Below are 22,733 nucleotides of genomic sequence, written 5' to 3' on the forward strand. Positions count from 1 at the left end.
AAAAAACTCCGAGCTCCGACTGGGAAAATAAGTTTTAAACGGTCATCCAACTCGGAGTTGTAAATTGTGAACTCATGCCTCTTTCTAGAGCTCCGACCTGAAGATCACTGACGTCATCATGATTCAACCTTGTTTTTTTCTCTGCAGAATTCCCAGTTGTATTGAAAGCTCCATAAATACAGAGAATGCCGGAGTTTGATGACAAAATTTGCCCTCGAAGGACTGCCGCACCACCTTCCTTATCAAGTGAGCACAGCACAACAAGGTGAGTCTATAAATGTCTTGTACGCTGCTGCATAAAATATGTAATAGGTCTGGGAGATATGTATACTGTAGCTAAGAAAGTAATACTAGTTGTATGTTGTGTAGTAAGCTGTTAGTAGCCTCACCCTAATAATTTGGTATATTTTCCCCTCATAATTTCACCTACTGTTCTGACTTGGTGGTGCACATATATCCTATAACCTGTTTTAGAGAAATGTAATCATCAAACATTGTAAGAGCTTTCATTGTCTGCTTATATGCCCCTTTTATTTATCCTACGGTTCTGGCTTGGTGTACAGGGAGAACATTGTAAGAACGGCCCATGCTCTGAATTCTGTCGCTGTACATTTCAAAAGTGCTGAACAAATAGTTATATTGACTACGTCTGTCCTAGCTCATTCATTAATGTCTTAATAGAAATTACGGATTGCCTCATCCGTTTATCGTCCCCTTATTCCATAGTTGGGACTCTGCTGTTGGGACAGCTTTATGTAGGCTCTAACAGTTTGTGGGCACAGTTTGTCACCGTTATAGTACAATTAATGTATTGTTTTGTGTTGTGTTGTGGCTTTGCTCACATGCATCCCCAAACATTTGTTTTTGTTTGTTTGACCCACAAAAGATTTTCATGCTAAAATCGCCACTGAGAGGGAGTTAGATCACGTGAAAGCAGCATGCAGGAAGACCAGGGCCCATATTCACAAAGCATCTCAGATTAGGAGTACTGATTTAGGATCAGTTTAGCCTTTCAGATCACAATGAATGATTCCATTGACAGCCGGTCCTAGTTGAGTTATTCCTACTCTGAAGACGCTTTGTGAATCCTGGCCCGGGAAGAAAGCGGTTACCCAACACCTTGCACAGCAGTCTTTCACCACAGGACCCTTAGAGGTATTACAGTCAATGCCTATGAATGGACTATTCGTATGTAAATTTCCCATATCAATGACCCAAACAAAATGGTTGATTTTGTTCAGCAACATGTGCAGTGATGAAAGGTACATAATGCATCTATTTTAATCTCCCAATCAGACCACTGCATGCTGTCACATGGACTTGGATGGTGACAAATCATCTTCAAGCTTCCTGACTGAATACTGGGTTCTTCAGTGGTTCCAGAAGCAAAGTCCTTACCTGAGAGTACAGCACCAGTCTCTCTCTCTCACAGCCATTCTGTCAACATGTACGTAGAAGCAAGGTCCTTACCTGAGAGTACAGCACCAGTCGTCTCTCTGTCTCACAGCCATTCTGTCAACATGTACGTATAAGCAAGGTCCTTACCTGAGAGTACAGCACCAGTCTCTCTCTCTCACAGCCATTCTGTCAACATGTACGTAGAAGCAAGGTCCTTACCTGAGAGTACAGCACCAGTCTCTCTGTCTCACAGCCATTCTGTCAACATGTATAGTATATAACCACTGTAATTCATACAAACTGTTACGGACGCAAGCACAGATTTATACTCACTTTGTCCCATTCTTTAATGTTGTCTGGGATATATATATTTTAGATGAGATATCTGTATGATGTACATTAATGAAAATATATTCACTTTGTCCCATTCTTTAATGTTGTCTGGATATATATTTTAGGTACATTAATACAAATATATTCACTCTGGACATGAGACTTGCATTTCTTGTAAATCATTATCTCGGTATTTGTCTTGGTGTTTAAGTTATCCCAGAAAAAATAATAAAGACCAACATGATAAACATGCTATGTAAAAGTTTTGTAATCTTACAATTTAAAATTATGAAAATTCTTTTTTTTGCATTTGGTCATCCCCAAAATGTGTCAGTTGAAGGTCTGTGGATAGGTGACAACCGTGTGGCAGGTTTGTTGATGTGCTGCTCTGGAGTTTCATAACCCAGGAGACTCACCTGGGGACAGAGGGATGGACACATGTTAGATTTCATAAGTCTTGAAGACTTATTACAGGGAGGAGAGAGCATGAGATGGAGTGAGTACAGTGAATCCTGTCTAACCATTGACCCTGGATAATATGCTGGCATCACACAAGCAGACTGCCATAGTGGAGGTTTACGCGGTGGAGGAGGTTTACACAGTGAAGGAGGTTTACACAGTGGAGGAGGTTTACACAGTGAAGGAGGTTTACGCAGTGAAGGAGGTTTACACAGTGAAGGAGGTTTACACAGTGGAGGAGGTTTACACAGTGGAGGAGGTTTACACAGTGGAGGAGGTTTACACAGTGAAGGAGGTTTACACAGTGAAGGAGGTTTACACAGTGAAGGAGGTTTACACAGTGGAGGAGGTTTACGCAGTGAAGGAGGTTTACACAGTGAAGGAGGTTTACACAGTGGAGGAGGTTTACACAGTGAAGGAGGTTTACGCAGTGAAGGAGGTTTACACAGTGAAGGAGGTTTACACAGTGGAGGAGGTTTACGCAGTGAAGGAGGTTTACACAGTGAAGGAGGTTTACACAGTGGAGGAGGTTTACACAGTGAAGGAGGTTTACGCAGTGAAGGAGGTTTACACAGTGAAGGAGGTTTACACAGTGAAGGAGGTTTACACAGTGGAGGAGGTTTACGCAGTGAAGGAGGTTTACACAGTGGAGGAGGTTTACACAGTGAAGGAGGTTTACGCAGTGAAGGAGGTTTACACAGTGAAGGAGGTTTACACAGTGAAGGAGGTTTACACAGTGGAGGAGGTTTACGCAGTGAAGGAGGTTTACACAGTGAAGGAGGTTTACACAGTGGAGGAGGTTTACACAGTGAAGGAGGTTTACACAGTGAAGGAGGTTTACACAGTGAAGGAGGTTTACACAGTGAAGGAGGTTTACACAGTGGAGGAGGTTTACACAGTGAAGGAGGTTTACACAGTGAAGGAGGTTTACACAGTGAAGGAGGTTTACACAGTGAAGGAGGTTTACACAGTGAAGGAGGTTTACACAGTGGAGGAGGTTTACACAGTGAAGGAGGTTTACACAGTGGAGGAGGTTTACACAGTGAAGGAGGTTTACACAGTGAAGGAGGTTTACACAGTGAAGGAGGTTTACACAGTGAAGGAGGTTTACACAGTGAAGGAGGTTTACTATTATGAGTGGAGCTTACGTCTCTGTGCTCTGGAGAGATCGCAGGTAGTGGGTCAGAAGGCTCTAGAGGTCCTTGGACCAGTCAGTCTCTGTAGCACCTAGGAGAGAGATGGATAGAGGTAGTGGGTGTGCTTGAAAGAGACCTCTCACCCCTGACTGTTTAACTGCCTGACTGACTGACCGGCTGACAGGCTGCATCATGTGAGTAATTCCTTGTAGCCACACTCACCTGCACTCACCTTTCCCCCAGTTAGACTGCCCTTATCTTGGTAGATCACACATATGCGCGCACGCACACACACACACACACACACACACACACACACACACACACACACACACACACACACACACACACACACACACACACACACACACACACACACAGTGTGACATGGGTCAGTAAAAGACAGCACAATAAAACAGCAGTCCAAATATGGTCATGAGATGATGTAGCGTTTAATAAACCTTATAAGGCTTCATACAGGGGTTCCATAACTTTTCCTGCACAGTGCACAGAACCTCAAATTGACACTAGGAAATACAGGGGACACCATGTAGGTGTTCATATTCACTCAACATATTTACTACTCAACATACTGTATTCACTCAACATATTCACTCAACATATTCACTCAACATATTTACTCAATATATTTACTCAACATATTTACTCAAAATGTTTACTCAACATATTTACCCAACATGTTTACTCAACATACTGTATTCACTCAACATATTGTATTCACTCAACAGATTTACTCAACAGATTTACTCAACATACTGTATTCACTCAACAGATTTACTCAACATACTGTTTTCACTCAACATATTGTATTCACTCAACAGATTTACTCAACATACTGTATTCACTCAACAGATTTACTCAACATATTCACTACTCAACATACTGTTTTCACTCAACATATTCACTCAACATACTGTTTTCACTCAACATATTCACTCAACATATTTACTCAACATATTTACTCAACATATTCACTCAATATATTCACTCAACATATTCACTCAACATATTCACTCAACATATTCACTCAACATATTCACTCAACATATTTACTCAACATATTTAGTCAACATATTCACTCAATATATTCACTCAACATATTCACTCAACATATTTACTACTCAACATACTGTTTTCACTCAACATATTCACTCAACATACTGTTTTCACTCAACATATTCACTCAACATATTTACTCAACATATTCACTCAACATATTCACTCAATATATTCACTCAACATATTCACTCAAAATGTTTACTCAACATATTTACCCAACATGTTTACTCAACATATTGTATTCACTCAACAGATTTACTCAACAGATTTACTCAACATACTGTATTCACTCAACATATTGTATTCACTCAACAGATTTACTCAACATACTGTTTTCACTCAATATATTTACTCAACATATTTACTCAACATATTTACTCAACAGATTTACTCAACAGATTTACTCAACATATTTACTCAACATGTTTACTCCTGCAGGCTGTCTCAACAGATAATAATGACAAGAAAGAACATTCTAATAGTGTACAAGGCTTAGTTGACATGTTGTATGCTATACTCATCTGAGGAGAGAAAATATGTTCTTAATTTGTTTTATAAGATTATAGATTTTCTCAGGGGACCACATTGTAATTTCAGGTGACCGCTCATGGGGTCCCGACCCCCAAGTTTGGGAATCACTTGACTTAGTAACAAATTCACAACCACTTCATAACTCCTTTATGAGATGACTGTGAACATTCATAACTTGGTTACTTCAACTTCAACTGATAGCTAGTCTTTGTTCTGAGTGAAGTGACTGGGCTTGATAAGTTTAAACTCCATTTCAGGGTTAGTCTGTTCTTTTTGTTCTGTTGATGTCAGCCTTGTAATTAGAGGCACCTCTCTGTTTACATACCTCAGCGTGTACGTGTCTCCCAAGCACGTCTCACCTGCTTATTGTTGTATTGCTCAGAATAGCCCAGTCACTCCCTCTCGCCCTAACTCAAACACAACATAGCTATTTGTGCTCATTCATGCAATCCGCAATGGGCGTTATTCTGCCATTCAAAACAGCTCTGCACCATGGTAACAGAGAGGTCTGCATGTGAACAGGAAAACAGAGGGAACAACAGGGAGGGAGGGAGGGAGGGAGGAGAAGGAGATTGATCCCAAATCAACTGTTTTTCTTTTCTTTTGTATCTTTATGTATGAACTTAGTGTTTGACCTCCTCACGGATGATGACATCACACATGAACTGAGTTTATGAACCATAGAGATCAAACTATCTTGATGATTATGATGCTTCTCTATCATTTCAACATCCATAGTTTAGGTTGGCTCCAGAATGAGATAAAGGATAATGATTAATATGATTAATGATTCATATTATTTTTTTTGTATCTTTATGATAGTTCCAATCCTTTCATTCAATACGTGTCACTTTGTTCCAGATTCACTCCCAGGAGAATATATGAGAACTATGATGCTATGGTTTGCGGAACCTATCGGATGCTTCGGAGTGTTCCATTCCAATTTAAAATCCTACTTCGGTGATGTCATAAATAATGCATTCCATCCCTTTGTGACATCACAGAGAGAGACAAAGAGAGAGAATTAAATATTAGAACTATTTGCTGAGGTCCTTTGTCAGAGTTATTCTCTCTCTCTCCCTCTGCCACTTTATTGTGTGTCTGTGTTTGGGTACAGGACTCACCCACATACACCCACGCATGCAGGCACACACAAACACACATAAAGACATTTCTTATAACACTGAAGGACTTTATTAGTGAACCGATAGATTCCATCTATGTCCAGGATTATCGATAGCTGTATCTCTCTGTTGTTCCCTAGGAGACGCATGGCAATAAATAAGCAATAACTTAGTAGTGAAATGATTGGACGGTATGCTCAACATCACGGTCCAATCACATCTAACACAAAACCAGTCAAAACAAAGCTCTGTCCTCAATAAATAAGTCAAATCAAATAAATAAACAACAAGACGGTTCTACGCTGGTTCTTCAAGACGGTTCTACGCTGGTTCTTCTACAGAACGCTCTACTGTCTGGAGTTGTAGCGTCCGTTCAGTCGATCACTCCGCTGGGCAGGAGTCGGCACCGGTTCTCCTCTGATTGTCTCGGTTCTCATGGTTCTAAATTATGGTTCCAGACCTTTAAGTTCTCTAGAGTAAGAGAAGAGAGCAAATTGTCAGTAATAAAGACTTCCAGGAGGTTAGACAGGTATGTTAGCCATGAGGTTAGCCAGGAGTTTAGCCAGGAGGTTAGAGAGGTGTGTTAGCCAGGAGAATCGACAGGAGGTTAGACAGGTATGTTAGCCAGGAGGTTAGTCAGGAGATTAGACAGGTATGTTAGCCAGGAGGTTAGCCAGGAGGTTAGCCAGGTATGTTAGCCAGGTATGTTAGCCAGGAGGTTAGCCAGGAGGTTAGCCAGGAGGTTAGCCAGGTATGTTAGCCAGGAGGTTAGCCAGGAGGATAGACAGGTATGTTAGCCAGGAGGTTAGCCAGGAGGATAGACAGGTATGTTAGCCAGGAGGTTAGCCAGGAGGATAGACAGGTATGTTAGCCAGGAGGATAAACAGGTATGTTAGCCAGGAGGTTAGCCAGGAGGATAGACAGGTATGTTAGCCAGGAGATTAGCCAGGAGGTTAGCCAGGAGGTTAGCCAAGAGGTTAGACAGGTATGTTAGCCAGGTATGTTAGCCAGGAGGTTAGCCAAGAGGTTAGACAAGTATGTTAGCCAGGAGGTTAGCCAGGAGGTTAGCCAGGTATGTTAGCCAGGAGGTTAGCCAGGAGGTTAGCCAGGAGGTTAGACAGGAGGTTAGCCAGGTATGTTAGCCAGGAGGTTAGCCAAGAGGTTAGACAAGTATGTTAGCCAGGAGGTTAGCCAGCTGGTTAGCCAGAAATGTTAGCCAGGAGGTTAGCCAGGAGGTTAGCCAGGAGGTTAGACAGGAGGTTAGCCAGGTATGTTAGCCAGGAGGTTAGCCAGGAGGTTAGACAAGTATGTTAGCCAGGAGGTTAGCCAAGAGGTTAGACAAGTATGTAAGCCAGGAGGTTAGACAGGAGGTTAGTCAGGAGATTAGACAGGTATGTTAGCCAGGAGGTTAGACAAGTATGTTAGCCAGGAGGTTAGCCAGGAGGTTAGACAAGTATGTTAGCCAGGAGGTTAGCCAAGAGGTTAGACAAGTATGTTAGCCAGGAGGTTAGCCAAGAGGTTAGCCAAGTATGTTAGCCAAGTATGTTAGCCAGGAGGTTAGCCAGGAGGTTAGCCAGGTATGTTAGCCAGGAGGTTAGCCAGGAGGTTAGCCAGGTATGTTAGCCAGGAGGTTAGACAGGAGGTTAGACAGGTATGTTAGCCAGGAGGTTAGCCAGGAGGTTAGCCAGGAGGTTAGCCAGGTATGTTAGCCAGGAGGTTAGCCAGGTATGTTAGCCAGGAGATTAGCCAGGTATGTTAGCCAAGAGGTTAGAGAGATGGACCAGCAACCTGAGGGTCGCCAGGTTCAATCCAAGTCTGACAGGAAGATCTGGGCAAAGAATGTGAAGGCTTTGGGACATCATGGTCCAGAGACCAGGGACCAGTCTAAAGCGAGACGGAGCCTTTAATTCATGTTTTAACAGACAGGTATGAGGAGAATGCTGATAGGCCAGTTTGTTCAACTGAAGGGATTTATGTGTGCGAGGTTACAGTGACTTAGACATTCATGTGCGTGAGAGCGAGAGAGCATGTGTGTGTGTGTGTGTGTGTGTGTGTGTGTGTGTGTGTGTGTGTGTGTGTGTGTGTGTGTGTGTGTGTGTGTGTGTGTATGTGTGTGTGTGTGTGTGTGTGTGTGTGTGTGGTTATGAGACATCACCAGTAATCCAGTCTAATCCAGTCTAATACTGCATTCTTACACCTCCTCATGTGACGCAATTCACACTCCCACCCACCTACGCAAACACACACACACACACACACACACACACACACACACACACACACACACACACACACACACACACACACACACACACACACACACACACACACACACACACACACACACACACACACACACGCACGCGCGCGCGCGCGCGCGTGCGTGCGTGTGTGCCTTAATGCAGTTTGTTGGTTTGTTGTGTGTCTTACCTGCTGATGGTCACACCGTGATGTCACAGGGTGTGGTTTTCTGGAGCTGTTCCTTCTCACTGCTGGAGGCCAGGTAAGCAACCAGGAAGTTCTTATGAGTCCTGTAACTGGCAGACAGACACACAGAGAGAGGGAGGGAACGTTAGTTAACTCCTATAGCGTGCAATCCGTTCTGCCACAAATGGAGCTTGAATTGCACAACAGCATTCAAAGTTAAAAGAGACAAGTCTTTCATTTAGTTGGTTTTAGATCTCAGGGAATGTGGATCACACCATGGTTTTTATTGAACTACGCACGTCAGTTAAGAACAAATTATTATTTACAATGACAGTCTACCGGAGAACAGTGGGTTGCTCAGGGGGAGAACGACAGATTTTTACCTTGTCAGCTCGGGAATTCGAGCCAACAACCTTTCAATTACTGGCCCAACACTCTAACTACTAGGCTACCTGCCAACCCAGCCAACATGGGCTGGTTTCACATCCACTACACTACCACATCATCCTATCAGGAGAAATCAATTCCTCTAACTGGAGTTATTTTTCACACAGATTAGAGTCCAGTATTCCAGCACGACACAGTTGAATGTAACATCGATTCAGATGAGCATGGACTCATTATTACCCATGGTTACCTTACATTAACAGTATTTTTTTTGTCTAATAAAATACGTTTCTACTGTATATGGCTCTGCAATCACTCATGTCTTCAGCAACATTGTCAAACCAATTAGTGTTAGGTAACAACATAACGTAGTTTATAAAAGTTCAATCAGTAAAAGCTGGTCTGAATGAATTGTCACTTTTTATTCATCTAGTAAACTCATATAATTCACATCGCTTCCTATCTCACTCATCACCATAATGTTACCTCATCAGTATAATGTTACCTCATCAGCATAATGTTACCTCATCAGCATAATGTTACCTCATCGGTATAATGTTACCTCATCACCATAATGTTACCTCATCACCATAATGTTACCTCATCAGCATAATGTTACCTCATCAGCATAATGTTACCTCATCAGCATAATGTTACCTCATCACCATAATGTTACCTCATCACCATAATGTTACCTCATCACCATAATGTTACCTCATCACCATAATGTTACCTCATCAGCATAATGTTACCTCATCAGCATAATGTTACCTCATCAGCATAATGTTACCTCATCAGCATAATGTTACCTCATCACCATAATGTTACCTCATCGGTATAATGTTACCTCATCAGCATAGCAGGTATCTATGGTAGTGTCTATACGTTAGCTCATCAGCATAATGTTACCTCATCAGCATAATGTTACCTCATCAGCATAGCAGGTATCTATGGTAGTGTCTATAATGTTACCTCATCGGTATAATGTTACCTCATCAGCATAGCAGGTATCTATGGTAGTGTCTATAACGTTAGCTCATCAGCATAATGTTACCTCATCAGCATAATGTTACCTCATCAGCATAGCAGGTATCTATGGTAGTGTCTATAATGTTACCTCATCAGCATAATGTTACCTCATCAGCATAACAGGTATCTATGCTGCTGGGTATTTCACGCTTGAAGGGGGGGGGGGTTGATGTGTATGCACTATACGTACAAAAGTATGTGGACACCTGTTCAAATTAAGGTTTGTTCACCGGAAGGCCATCATTTTAAATAAGAATTTGTTCTTAACTGACTTGCCTAGTTAAATAACGGTTAAATACATCTTTTTTTTTTATTCAACCACACCCGTTGCTGATAGGTGTATAAAATCGAGCACACAGCCATGCAATCTCCATAGACAAACATTGGCAGTAGAATGGCCTTACTGAAGAGCTCAGTGACTTTCAACGTGGCACTTTCATAGAATGCCACCTTTCCAACAAGTCAGTTTGTCAAATTTTTGCCCTGCTAGAGCTGCCCTTGTCAACTGTAAGTGCTGTTATTGTGAAGTGGAAACGTTTAGGAGAAACAACGGCTCACCTGTGAAGTGGTAGGCCACACAAGGTCACAGATTGGGACCGCCGAGTGTCCTTGGTTGCAACACTCACTAGCGAGTTCCAAACTGCCTCCGAAAGCAACTTCAGCACAAAAACTGTTTGTTGAGAGCTTCAGGAAATGGGTTTCCATGGCCAAGCAGCCGCACACAAGCCTAAGATCACAATGCGCAATGCCACACGTCAGCTGGAGTGGTGTAAAGCTCGCTGCCATTGGACTCTGGAGGAGTGGAAACACGTTCTCTGGAGTTATGAATCATGCTTCACCATTTGGCTGTCTGACAGACGAATCTGGGTTTGACGGATGCCAGGAGAACGCTACCTTCCCCAATGCATAGTGCCATCTGTAAAGTTTGTTGGAGGAGGAAAAATGGTATGGGGCTGTTTTTCATGGTTTAGGCTAGAACCCTTAGTTCCAGTGAAGGGAAATCTTAACGCTACAGCATACAATGACATTCTAGAAGATTCTGTGCTTTCAACTTTTTGGCAACAGTTTGGGGAAGGCCCTTTCCTGTTTCAGCATGACAATGCCCCAATGCACTAAGTGGTTTGTCGAGATCAGTGTGGAAGAACTTGACTGGCCTGCACAGAGCCCTGACCTCAACTCCATCGAACATCTTTGGGATGATTTGGAATGCCGACTGTGAGCCAGGCCTAATCGCCCCAACATCAGTGCCCGACCTCACTAATGCTCTTGTGGCTGAATGGAGGAAAATCCCTGCAACAATGTTCCAACATCTAGTGGAAAACCTTCCCAGAAGAGTGGAGGCTGTTATAGCAGAAAAAGGGTGGACCAACTCCATATTAATGCCCATGATTTTGGAATGAGATGTTCGACGAGCAGGTGTCCACATACTTTTTGTCATGTAGTGTATGTGAACTCAAACCTTGTGGCAAAATTCCTCAGAGACGAGGCCTACCCCAAACGATGCAATAAAATTCCAGATTGTACTCGTGTCTCTACTGTCATTAAGTTCAGCCTGTACTCGATTGAACTGTGTACGGCTCTGCTATCAATCATGTTGTTAGCAGCATCGTCAGACTAATTAGTCTCAGGTAACATTGTGGACGATATAGCTCCTCATTGCCACGGCAACAATATAGAGCAAACAAACAAATTGATTTATAGTTTTGATAAACACACCGTGTCAAATGTGTTAAGTTTGATTGAATATCACTGTCGATAACAGAATACCAGTCATTAAAAATATAACTTTAAAATATGAACTACAACCAGAGCATTTGTCAGGCACAAGTCATTTAATCAGAGCAAGCAGTACTGTATAATGTATAAGTTTACCCAGTATGTGACCAGACCACTGCTCTCTCCTGTCTGAACCAGACCACTGCCCCTCTCCTGTCTGAACCAGACCACTGCTCCTCTACTGTCTGAACCAGACCACTGCCCCTCTCCTGTCTGAACCAGACCACTGCCCCTCTCCTGTCTGAACCAGATCACTGCTCCTCTCCTGTCTGAACCAGACCACTGCCCCTCTCCTGTCTGAACCAGACCACTGCTCCTCTACTGTCTGAACCAGACCACTGCTCCTCTCCTGTCTGAACCAGACCACTGCTCTCTGCTATCTGAACCAGACCACTGCTCCTCTCCTGTCTGAACCAGACCACTGCTCCTCTACTGTCTGAACCAGACCACTGCTCCTCTCCTGTCTGAACCAGACCACTGCTCCTCTCCTGTCTGAACCAGATCACTGCTCCTCTACTGTCTGAACCAGATCACTGCTCCTCTCCTGTCTGAACCAGACCACTGCTCCTCTCCTGTCTGAACCAGACCACTGCTCCTCTCCTGTCTGAACCAGACCACTGCTCCTCTCCTGTCTGAACCAGACCACTGCTCTCTGCTATCTGAACCAGACCACTGCTCCTCTCCTGTCTGAACCAGACCACTGCTCCTCTACTATCTGAACCAGACCACTGCTCCTCTACTGTCTGAACCAGACCACTGCTCCTCTCCTGTCTGAACCAGACCACTGCTCCTCTCCTGTCTGAACCAGACCACTGCTCCTCTCCTGTCTGAACCAGACCACTGCTCCTCTCCTGTCTGAACCAGACCACTGCTCCTCTCCTGTCTGAACCAGACCACTGCTCCTCTCCTGTCTGAAACAGACCACTGCTCTCTGCTCTCTGAACAGTACAAACTGCAGGCCATTATGAGGAATCCCAGGCAGCTATCCTGGCTGTCAGCTTGCTATGTTTTTAACCAGGCTAAAGGCAGCTATCCAGGCTGTCAGCTAGCTATGTTTTTAACCAGGCTAAAGGCAGCTATCCAGGCTGTCAGCTTGCTATGTTTTTAACCAGGCTAAAGGCAGCAATCCTGGCTGTCAGCTAGCTATGTTTTTAACCAGGCTAAAGGCAGCTATCCAGGCTAACAGCTTGCTATGTTTTTAACCAGGCTAAAGGCAGCTATCCAGGCTGTCAGCTTGCTATGTTTTTAACCAGGCTAAAGGCAGCTATCCTGGCTGTCAGCTAGCTATGTTTTTAACCAGGCTAAAGGCAGCTATCCAGGCTAACAGCTTGCTATGTTTTTAACCAGGCTAAAGGCAGCTATCCAGGCTGTCAGCTTGCTATGTTTTTAACCAGGCTAAAGGCAGCTATCCTGGCTGTCAGCTTGCTATGTTTTTAACCAGGCTAAAGGCAGCTATCCAGGCTAACAGCTTGCTATGTTTTTAACCAGGCTAAAGGCAGCTATCCAGGCTAACAGCTTGCTATGTTTTTAACCAGGCTAAAGGCAGCTATCCAGGCTAACAGCTTGCTATGTTTTTAACCAGGCTAAAGGCAGCTATCCAGGCTAACAGCTTGCTATGTTTTTAACCAGGCTAAAGGCAGCTATCCAGGCTGTCAGCTTGCTATGTTTTTAACCAGGCTAAAGGCAGCTATCCTGGCTGTCAGCTAGCTATGTTTTGAACCAGGCTAAAGGCAGCTATCCTGGCTGTCAGCTTGCTACTACTAACAAGGGAAGACTTCTTCGATGAGGTTTAACGGCAGTTGGCATCCAATAAACGTGGCATTACTGCCACCAACTAGACTGAAGTATAACTACCTTATACGTTGCTTGAAAAAAAGTCAAATTAATCAACAAATACCCTGCCATCTAACCATACACTCATTAAAAACACACCACCCTACTCCACTATTTAAACCTATCGAGTCCTACCTCAGGCCAACATCCTGAGAGGACGGGACGAGACATATTCACTCAACACACCCTGTAACTCTTCTGACGTCAAAATCTCGTACACCCAAATATTTCTCAGCGGCTGCCACCACAACCTCTATTTTCTGCGACTTTTACGTTCCATCCCCACAGTACAGTTACTCACCATTGCTATGAACGCCGAAAAAAATCCCTCTGTACTGATAGAGATCTATTAGTCACACCACTCCTCTCAGGATCACTCCCTGTATTGACCAATCTTCCTCTACTTTCTTCACTGCCTCAGAATACGACACCCTCTATTCTACTCTAACCCCGGTAACCTCAACGTGCCTCTCTCTCGCACCGGATCCTTCTGATCCCCAGCCCCATGGGCTGCAATTAACACATCTCGCTTCTAGCCCAAATGCTACACATCTGGGGTGGCAGGTGGCCTAGTGGTTAGAGCATTGGTTGATCGAATCCCTGAGCTGACAATGTAAAGATCTGTCCTTCTGAACAAGGCAGTTCCTAGGCTGTCATTGAAAATAAGAATTTGTTCTTAACAGACTTTTCTTGGTTAAATAAAGGAAACGTTTAAAATAAATACATTTCTTTGTCTCATGTTCTTCTGTACACTTCTCATACCCAAGAACCACCTTCCTATATACACTGCTGCCACATGCCCATACGCTTGACACCTGTAACAACGTAATGTATTCAGCACATAAGCTCGTACGGGATAGCTGAAATATCCTAAAATAATTTCGTCAGACAGAGAGACAACATCAAAACTTAAAAGAACAAGACAATGACTCTTCTGTTTCTCCACTCACGCCACCCTGTCTGCCATTTCCTTTTAAAAAGAAAATCACTGGAGTTCATTCCACCAGCTCTTTTAGAGATCTGTATTTGATGAAAGGGAAGGCTTCCTGGCTTGTTGTGTTATGGTTGTTATGGTTGTGTTATTGTTGTGTTAATATTGTGTTATGGTTGTGTTATGGTTTTATTAACGTTGTGTTATGGTTGTATTAATGTTGTGTTATGGTTTTATTAACGTTGTGTTATGGTTGTGTTATGGTTTTATTAACGTTGTGTTATGGTTGTGTTATGGTTTTATTAACGTTGTGTTATGGATGTGTTATTTCTGTGTTATGGTTGTATTAACGTTGTGTTATGGCTATGTAATGGATGAGTTATGGTTGTGTTATTGTTGTGTTAATATTGTGTTATGGTTGTGTTATTGTTGTGTTAATATTGTGTTATGGTTGTGTTATGGTTTTATTAACGTTGTGTTATGGTTGTGTTATGGTTTTATTAACGTTGTGTTATGGTTGTTATGGTTTTATTAACGTTGTGTTATGGATGTGTTATTTCTGTGTTATGGTTGTATTAACGTTGTGTTATGGCTATGTAATGGATGAGTTATGGTTGTGTTATGTTTTATTAATGTTGTGTTATGGTTGTATTAATGTTGTGTTATGGTTGTATTAATGTTGTGTTATGGTTGTATTAATGTTGTGTTATGGTTGTATTAATGTTGTGGTTGTGTTATGGTTGTATTAACGTTGTGTTATGGTTGTATTAATGTTGTGTTATGGTTGTATTAATGTTGTGTTATGGTTGTATTAATGTTGTGTTATGGTTGTATTAATGTTGTGTTATGGTTGTATTAATGTTGTGTTATGGTTGTATTAATGTTGTGTTATGGTTGTATTAATGTTGTGTTATGGTTGTATTAATGTTGTGTTATGGTTGTATTAATGTTGTGTTATGGTTGTATTAATGTTGTGTTATGGTTGTATTAACGTTGTGTTATGGTTGTATTAACGTTGTGTTATGGTTGTATTAATGTTGTGTTATGGTTGTATTAACGTTGTGTTATGGTTGTATTAACGTTGTGTTATGGTTGTATTAATGTTGTGTTATGGTTGTGTTATTTATTTTATTTATTTATTTTACCGTTATTTTACCAGGTAAGTTGACTGAGAACACATTCTCATTTGCAGCAACGACCTGGGGAATAGTTACAGGGGAGAGGAGGGGGATGAATGAGCCAATTGTAATTGAGCCAATTGTAAACTGGGGATTATTAGGTGACCATGATGGTTTGAGGGCCAGATTGGGAATTTAGCCAGGACACCGGGGTTAACACCCCTACTCTTACGATAAGTGCCATGGGATCTTTAATGACCTCAGAGAGTCAGGACACCCGTTTAACGTCCCATCCGAAAGACAGCACCCTACACAGGGCAGTGTCCCCAATCACTGCCCTGGGGCATTGGGATATTATTTTTTTTTAGACCAGAGGAAAGAGTGCCTTCTACTGGCCCTCCAACACCACTTCCAGCAGCATCTGGTCTCCCATCCAGGGACTGACCAGGACCAACCCTGCTTAGCTTCAGAAGCAAGCCAGCAGTGGTATGCAGGGTGGTATGCTGCTGGCTGTTATGGCTGTGTTATGGTTGTATTAACGTTGTGTTATGGTTGTATTAATGTTGTGTTATGGTTGTATTAATGTTGTGTTATGGTTGTATTAATGTTGTGTTATGGTTGTATTAATGTTGTGTTATGGTTGTATTAATGTTGTGTTATGGTTGTATTAATGTTGTGTTATGGTTTTATTAATGTTGTGTTATGGTTGTATTAGGGTTATACTCACTGTGTCCAGGTCATGAGCAGTATGGCGAGGCAGCTGATGCTGGAGAGGACCACAGCTATGATGACCAGGACAGTCTGAACCACCTCAGCGATGCTTCTCTCCTCCTCTTCATCCGTCCTCGTAGGCAGGAGCAGGATGCCACAGCGCTCCCCATCGTAACCCTTCTCACAGCTGCAGGGGAAAGGATTAATCAATTAATCGATCAACTAATATATCAATCAATAAATCAAAACACAAGTCAGTCAGTTAGTCAACCAAACAGTTAGTCAGACAATTAATGAATCAATCGGTCTATCTATCCAATCGATCCTTTCCATCCATCAGCACACACACACACACACACACACACACACACACACACACACACACACACACACACACACACACACACACACACACACACACACACACACACACACACACACACACAGTACTAAAAGTAGACTTGTGTTGTACTCACACACACACTGGCTCCCTCAGGTCTGCCATGTACTTGCAGTTTCCATGGATACAATATGCCTGGTGGGAGGAGTTACAAGGGTCCTCTGTAACACGTCCTGACGTCTGGTGTGTGTGCTCGGCCGTGAACTCCAACGTGTGTCCTGACGTGTGTTCAGGGTTGAAGGTCGTGGTACTTTTACTGCTGTTCTTGTTCCTCCTCTTTCCTGGATTCACTTTTCCTTTCTGGCCCTTCCCCTTTTCTTTTCTGGTCTTACTGTGATGCAGCACTGCTGGGAAACGACAGGAGTTATTTTAATTTTCGGATTATTAGAGACGGATGGAGACAGGGGGAGATAGATGGGGATAGATGGAGATAGATGGAGATAGATGGGGATAGATGGAGATAGATGGGGATAGATGGGGATAGATGGGGATAGATGGGGATAGATGGAGATAGATGGGGATAGATGGGGATAGATGATGACAGATGGAGACAGGGGGAGATAGATGGGGATAGATGGAGATAGATGGAGATAGATGGGGATAGATGGAGATAGATGGGGATAGATGGAGATAGATGGGGATAGATGGGGATAGATGGGGATAGATGGGGATAGATGGGGATAGATGGAGATAGATGGGGATAGATGGAGATAGATGGGGATAGATGATGACAGATGGAGACAGATGGAGATGGAATGGGACAGATGGAGGAAGATGGTGATAGATGGAGACATACGGAGGTAGATGGTGATAGATGGAGACATACGGAGGTAGATGGTGATAGATGGAGACATACGGAGGTAGATGGTGATAGATGGAGACATACGGAGGTAGATGGTGATAGATGGAGACAGATGGAGGTAGATGGTGATAGATGGAGACAGATGGAGGTAGATGGTGATAGATGGAGACATATGGAGGTAGATGGTGATAGATGGCGACATATGGAGGTAGATGGTGATAGATGGAGACAGATGGAGGTAGATGGTGATAGATGGAGACATATGGAGGTAGATGGTGATAGATGGAGACAGATGGAGGTAGATGGTGATAGATGGAGACATATGGAGGTAGATGGTGATAGATGGCGACAGACGGAGACAGATGGAGAAATACGATGAGGACAGATGGAGTCATATGGAGACAGGTGGAGACAGATGGAGACAGGTGGAGACAGATGGAGACAGATGGAGATAGAAATAGATAGAAATAGATAGATGGATGGAGATAGAAATAGATAGATGTAGACAGATGGAGATAGAAGGAGATAGAAATAGATAGATGTAGACAGATGGAGACAGATGGAGATAGAAATAGATAGATGTAGACAGATGGAGACAGATGGAGATAGAAATAGATAGATGTAGACAGATGGAGAGAGATGGAGATAGAAATAGATAGATGTAGACAGATGGAGAGAGATGGAGAGAGATGGAGATAGAAATAGATAGATGGAGATAGATGGAGATAGAAATAGATAGATGGAGATAGAAATAGATAGATGTAGATAGATGGAGACAGATGGAGATAGAAATAGATAGATGTAGATAGATGGAGACAGATGGAGATAGAAATAGATAGATGGAGATAGATGGAGATAGAAATAGATAGATGGAGATAGAAATAGATAGAAATAGATAGATGTAGACAGATGGAGATACAGTGCATTCAGAAAGTATTCATACCCTTGACGTTTTCCAAATGTTTTTACGTTACAGGCTTATTCTAAAATTATGATTAAATAGTTTAAATAGCTGTATTCCCACATCAATCTACACACAACAACATATAATGACAAAGCAAAAACAGGTTTTTAGAATTTTTTGTTAAATAAAAATAAATAAATACTGAAATATCACATTTACAAAAGTATTCAAGCCCTTTACTCAGTACTTTGTTGAAGCACCTTTGGCAGCGATTACAGCCTTGAGTCTTCTTGGGGTATGACGCTACAAGCTTGGCACACCTGTATTTGGGGAGTTTCTCCCATTCTTCTTTGCAGATCATGTCAAGCTCTGTCAGGTTGGATGGGGAGCGTCGCTGCACAGCTATTTTCAGGTCTCCCCAGAGATGTTCGATCGGGTTCAAGTCCAGGCTCTGGCTGGGCCACTCAAGGACATTCAGAGACTTGTCCCGAAGCCACTCCTGCGCTGTCTTGGTTGTGTGCTTAGGGTGGTTGTCCTGTTGGAAGGTGAACCTTATTTCATATCTGTCAGTGACCTTTGGGTTCTTGGTCACCTCCCTGACCAAGGCCCTTCTGGAAGGTTCTCCCATCTCCACAGAGGAACTCTGGAGCTCTGTCAGAGTGACCTCTGGGTTCTTGGTCACCTCCCTGACCAAGGCCCTTCTGGAAGGTTCTCCCATCTCCACAGAGGAACTCTGGAGCTCTGTCAGAGTGATCATCAGGTTCTTGGTCACCACCCTGACCAAGGCCCTTCTCCCCCGATTGCTCAGTTTGGCCGGCCAGCTCTAGGAAGAGTCTTGGTGGTTCCAAACTTCTTCCGTTTAAGAATGATGGATGCCACTGTGTTCTTGGGGACCTTCAATGCTGCATACATTTTTTTGGTAACCTTCCCCAGATCTGTGCCTTGACACAATCCTGTCTCAGAACTCTACAGGCAATTCCTTCGACTTCATGGCTTGGTTTTTGCTCTGACATGCACTGTTAACCATGGGACCATATATAGACAGGTGCCATCATTTTGTAATTATGTGGTGTTGTGTGTAGATTGAAGAGGCTATGGGACTAGGGACTAGGGTGTAAGGGGTTAGGGATTGTCTGACAGTCCTACCTTTGGGTGAACCGTCTGTAGGTGTACCTCCTGACATATCTTCATCCAGTTCCTCCTCATCCTCATCACCCAGAGAGCTCTGTAGCCCCTCCCCTTCCCCCAAGGCTGACGTATCTGTCACATGGTTCAGCTCTGCCGATAACGTCACCGCGGATCCCAGGACACCTAAAGCGCTAACAACTACAACCAGACCACACCAGTCAAACACAGAGCACTGAAAACTACAACCAGACCACACCAGTCAAACACAGAGTACTGAAAACTACAACCAGACCACACCAGTCAAACACAGAGTACTGAAAACTACAACCAGAACATACCAATCATACATATCAATCAAGACTGCAAGCAGACCAAACTGGTCACACACAGAGCAGTGCAGACTACAACCAGACCAAACTGGTCACACACAGAGCAGTGCAGACTACAACCCAATAGCACACACAGAATACTAGAGCACTCAATACTTCAATAAGATTAGCATATGTTACATCACACAGCTGGTTTCTGACAAGTCATAACAGGTTGTGAAACATCTCTCTCTCTCTCTCTCTCTCTCTCTCTCTCTCTCTCTCTCTAAAGTGAACAGTAAACATTACACTCTCACAAGTTTGAAAATAATTGACACTCTCATAAGTTTTAAATCAATAGACACATTTCAAAATGTCATATTATGGCTATGTACAGTGTTATAATGATGAGCATTTAATTAATAGTCTCATCTCATCTCATATAGTGAACAGCAAAAAAAGGCAAAAAAACTAAGTAACAGGGCACTCGCCACCACGTGACCTACTGTCTGTGTGTGTGTACTGATAGATACACACAGACACACTGCATGTTCATCTTTTTAAATGTATGTAAACTGTAAAGTCTTTTTTCTGTAAAGTCTTTTTTTGTTACGTGTCGGACCCAAGTAAGACTAACTGCCGCTATTGGCGTCGGCTAATTCTAATAAATCCTAAATATCTATCTCTCCACTCCATCCCTGTAGGCTACTACCCTCTAAACACATCTCTCTGCCTGTCTGTCCCTGTAGGCTACTACCCTCTAAACACATCTCTCTGCCTGTCTGTCCCTGTAGGCTACTACCCTGTAAACACCTCTCTCTGCCTGTCTGTCCCTGTAGGCTACTACCCTCTAAACACCTCTCTCTGCCTGTCTGTCCCTGTAGGCTACTACCCTATAAACACATCTCTCTGCCTGTCTGTCCCTGTAGGCTACTACCCTCTAAACACATCTCTCTGCCTGCCTGTCCCTGTAGGCTACTTCCCTCTAAACACATCTCCCTGCCTGTCCCTGTAGGCTACTACCCTCTAAACACATCTCTCTGCCTATCTGTCCCTGTAGGCTACTACCCTCTAAACACATCTCTCTGCCTGCCTGTCCCTGTAGGCTACTACCCTCTAAACACATCTCTCTGCCTGTCTGTCCCTGCAGGCTACTACCCTCTAAACACATCTCTCTGCCTGCCTGTCCCTGTAGGCTACTACCCTGTAAACACATCTCTCTGCCTGTCTGCCCCTGTAGGCTACTTCCAAACACATCAAATGATCGTACAAGCCCAGACTACTTACCCAAACACAGCAGAGAGGAGAGGATGAGAGTGTTCATGTCCTAATATTGTGTGTATTCTGCCCTGAGTGAGACTAGTCCTGCTCTGCCTCTGCTTCCTCCTCAGCGGTTGGGTGGCGGCTCTTATAGACAACGCCTCAGTAGACGGGGAGGGGTGGGGGGGGGTAACAGTACTGTAATGATTAACTTGCCCAGCCTTAGGGGATGTATTTATGCATGTCACATTCTTATGTTCTTTGACACTTCTGTCGATAATAATAATGAGTGAGAGTAAGATCCCTCACACTTTGTTCAGTAACAGTCAACATCAACCAGGTCACCTGTGATACAACGTCGGGAGATGACGTGAAAACCTGCCACTAGGGGCAACAGTGAGCACTGTTACCTTTGGGTAGGTTTTGATAGGGCGTTTGCCTCTGATTCCAAAGGTTGGAAGTTCAAATCCAGCAATAGAAAGTAGTTTTTTTGCTATTTTTGTTTTAAGCCTATCCCAAACCTTAACCATTCTGAGTTAATGCCTAAAACTTAACCCTAACCTTAAAAGATTTGGAGTTAAGGCCTAAATTTGACTTTTGCAACCACATCAAAATTTGACATTTGAGAAACACAGATAAACGTCTAACTGTGAAAGCTAGTTGGTTAACACACACACACACACACACACACACACACACACACACACACACACACACACACACACACACACACACACACACACACACAGATACACACTAATTGATGTATTCTGTCCAGTCACTACACGTCATTAACGCACACCAAAAAAAGTGTACACTGTCATTACATTTCCTACCTCCGGCCCTCTCCCTTGATCTTCATATTTGCTGAGGGTCAGGCCCTGTTAATACAGCCATAAAAGACTTAACAACCGCTGAATAAACTTTGCACACACACACAACACACACACCCTGCTGTGACACACAGATCCCAACACACACGACTAGCATGGTTGCCAGGGTGAAGTTGCGGTTGTCGAGGTCAGAGAAGAGTCGTAGTGTTGTAGTATTGTTAGGACTATTGAAAGTTGTTTGATGACTCAGAAGGAAGGTATTGTATCCCAATATTCCAATATTCCAATATTCCACCTTACTTGGTGTTGATCTTTGGCAGAACATTCCCATTTAACACATTTGGTTCCATGGAAGTTGTACGTTTTTGGTTTCCCGTTGGTTCTGGGAACGAAGCCATAAGGTTATTGACCGGTTCCTCACCTGTTCTGGGAATGTTAATTGTATAGTTTCATGGGAGGTTCTGAAAACGTCTTACTATGGTTCCCTTAACGTTTTCCTGGGAGGTTTTATTAGGTTATTTTTAGTTTTTTTTTAATAACTTTCCTAAAGTTTTCACTGAATGTTTAGGGAAGACTTTTAATAACACTGCTAGCTTATTTTGGGTTAGCTTTTTTTATTTTTTTTTACTCCAGGTGCAAATAGCACACATAGAAATTAATTTCCTTAGGTATTAATCATGCAAACACATTTCTTTTTTATTGTCACACGGCAGCAGTGAGATTCAAGCTTATAATCTTGTGTTCTCTATCCACTGCGCCACCAGGATGGAGCTAGCGTTTCCTGTTTTAACGCATAAAAAAATGTTAATTTTAGTCTATTCAAAC

General features: G+C 43.0%; 1 protein-coding gene across 3 annotated transcripts; it reads right to left on the reverse strand.

Annotated features, from left to right (window-relative positions):
• Positions 1 to 1,760: 1,760 nt before the first annotated feature.
• LOC129826766 (proheparin-binding EGF-like growth factor) lies at positions 1,761 to 21,206 on the reverse strand. 3 transcript variants are annotated; one of them, XM_055887830.1, is made up of 8 exons: positions 21,103 to 21,206; positions 19,526 to 19,705; positions 16,750 to 17,020; positions 16,290 to 16,460; positions 8,492 to 8,598; positions 5,263 to 6,532; positions 3,339 to 3,417; positions 1,761 to 2,147 (listed from the first exon to the last, which is right to left on the reverse strand). In XM_055887830.1, exons 1-5 carry the CDS (start codon positions 21,137 to 21,139, stop codon positions 8,502 to 8,504), a joined length of 756 nt encoding a protein of 251 aa, XP_055743805.1. In that variant the 5' UTR covers positions 21,140 to 21,206; the 3' UTR covers positions 1,761 to 2,147; positions 3,339 to 3,417; positions 5,263 to 6,532; positions 8,492 to 8,501. The 3 variants fall into 3 exon arrangements, with proteins under 3 accessions (XP_055743805.1, XP_055743806.1, XP_055743804.1); XM_055887831.1 differs by having other exon boundaries at positions 3,339 to 6,532; positions 16,750 to 17,017; XM_055887829.1 differs by having other exon boundaries at positions 3,339 to 6,532.
• Between the last annotated feature and the right edge of the window lie 1,527 nt (positions 21,207 to 22,733).

Source organism: Salvelinus fontinalis, chromosome 28 (genome assembly GCF_029448725.1).
Source record: "Salvelinus fontinalis isolate EN_2023a chromosome 28, ASM2944872v1, whole genome shotgun sequence".
NCBI lineage: Eukaryota > Metazoa > Chordata > Actinopteri > Salmoniformes > Salmonidae > Salvelinus > Salvelinus fontinalis.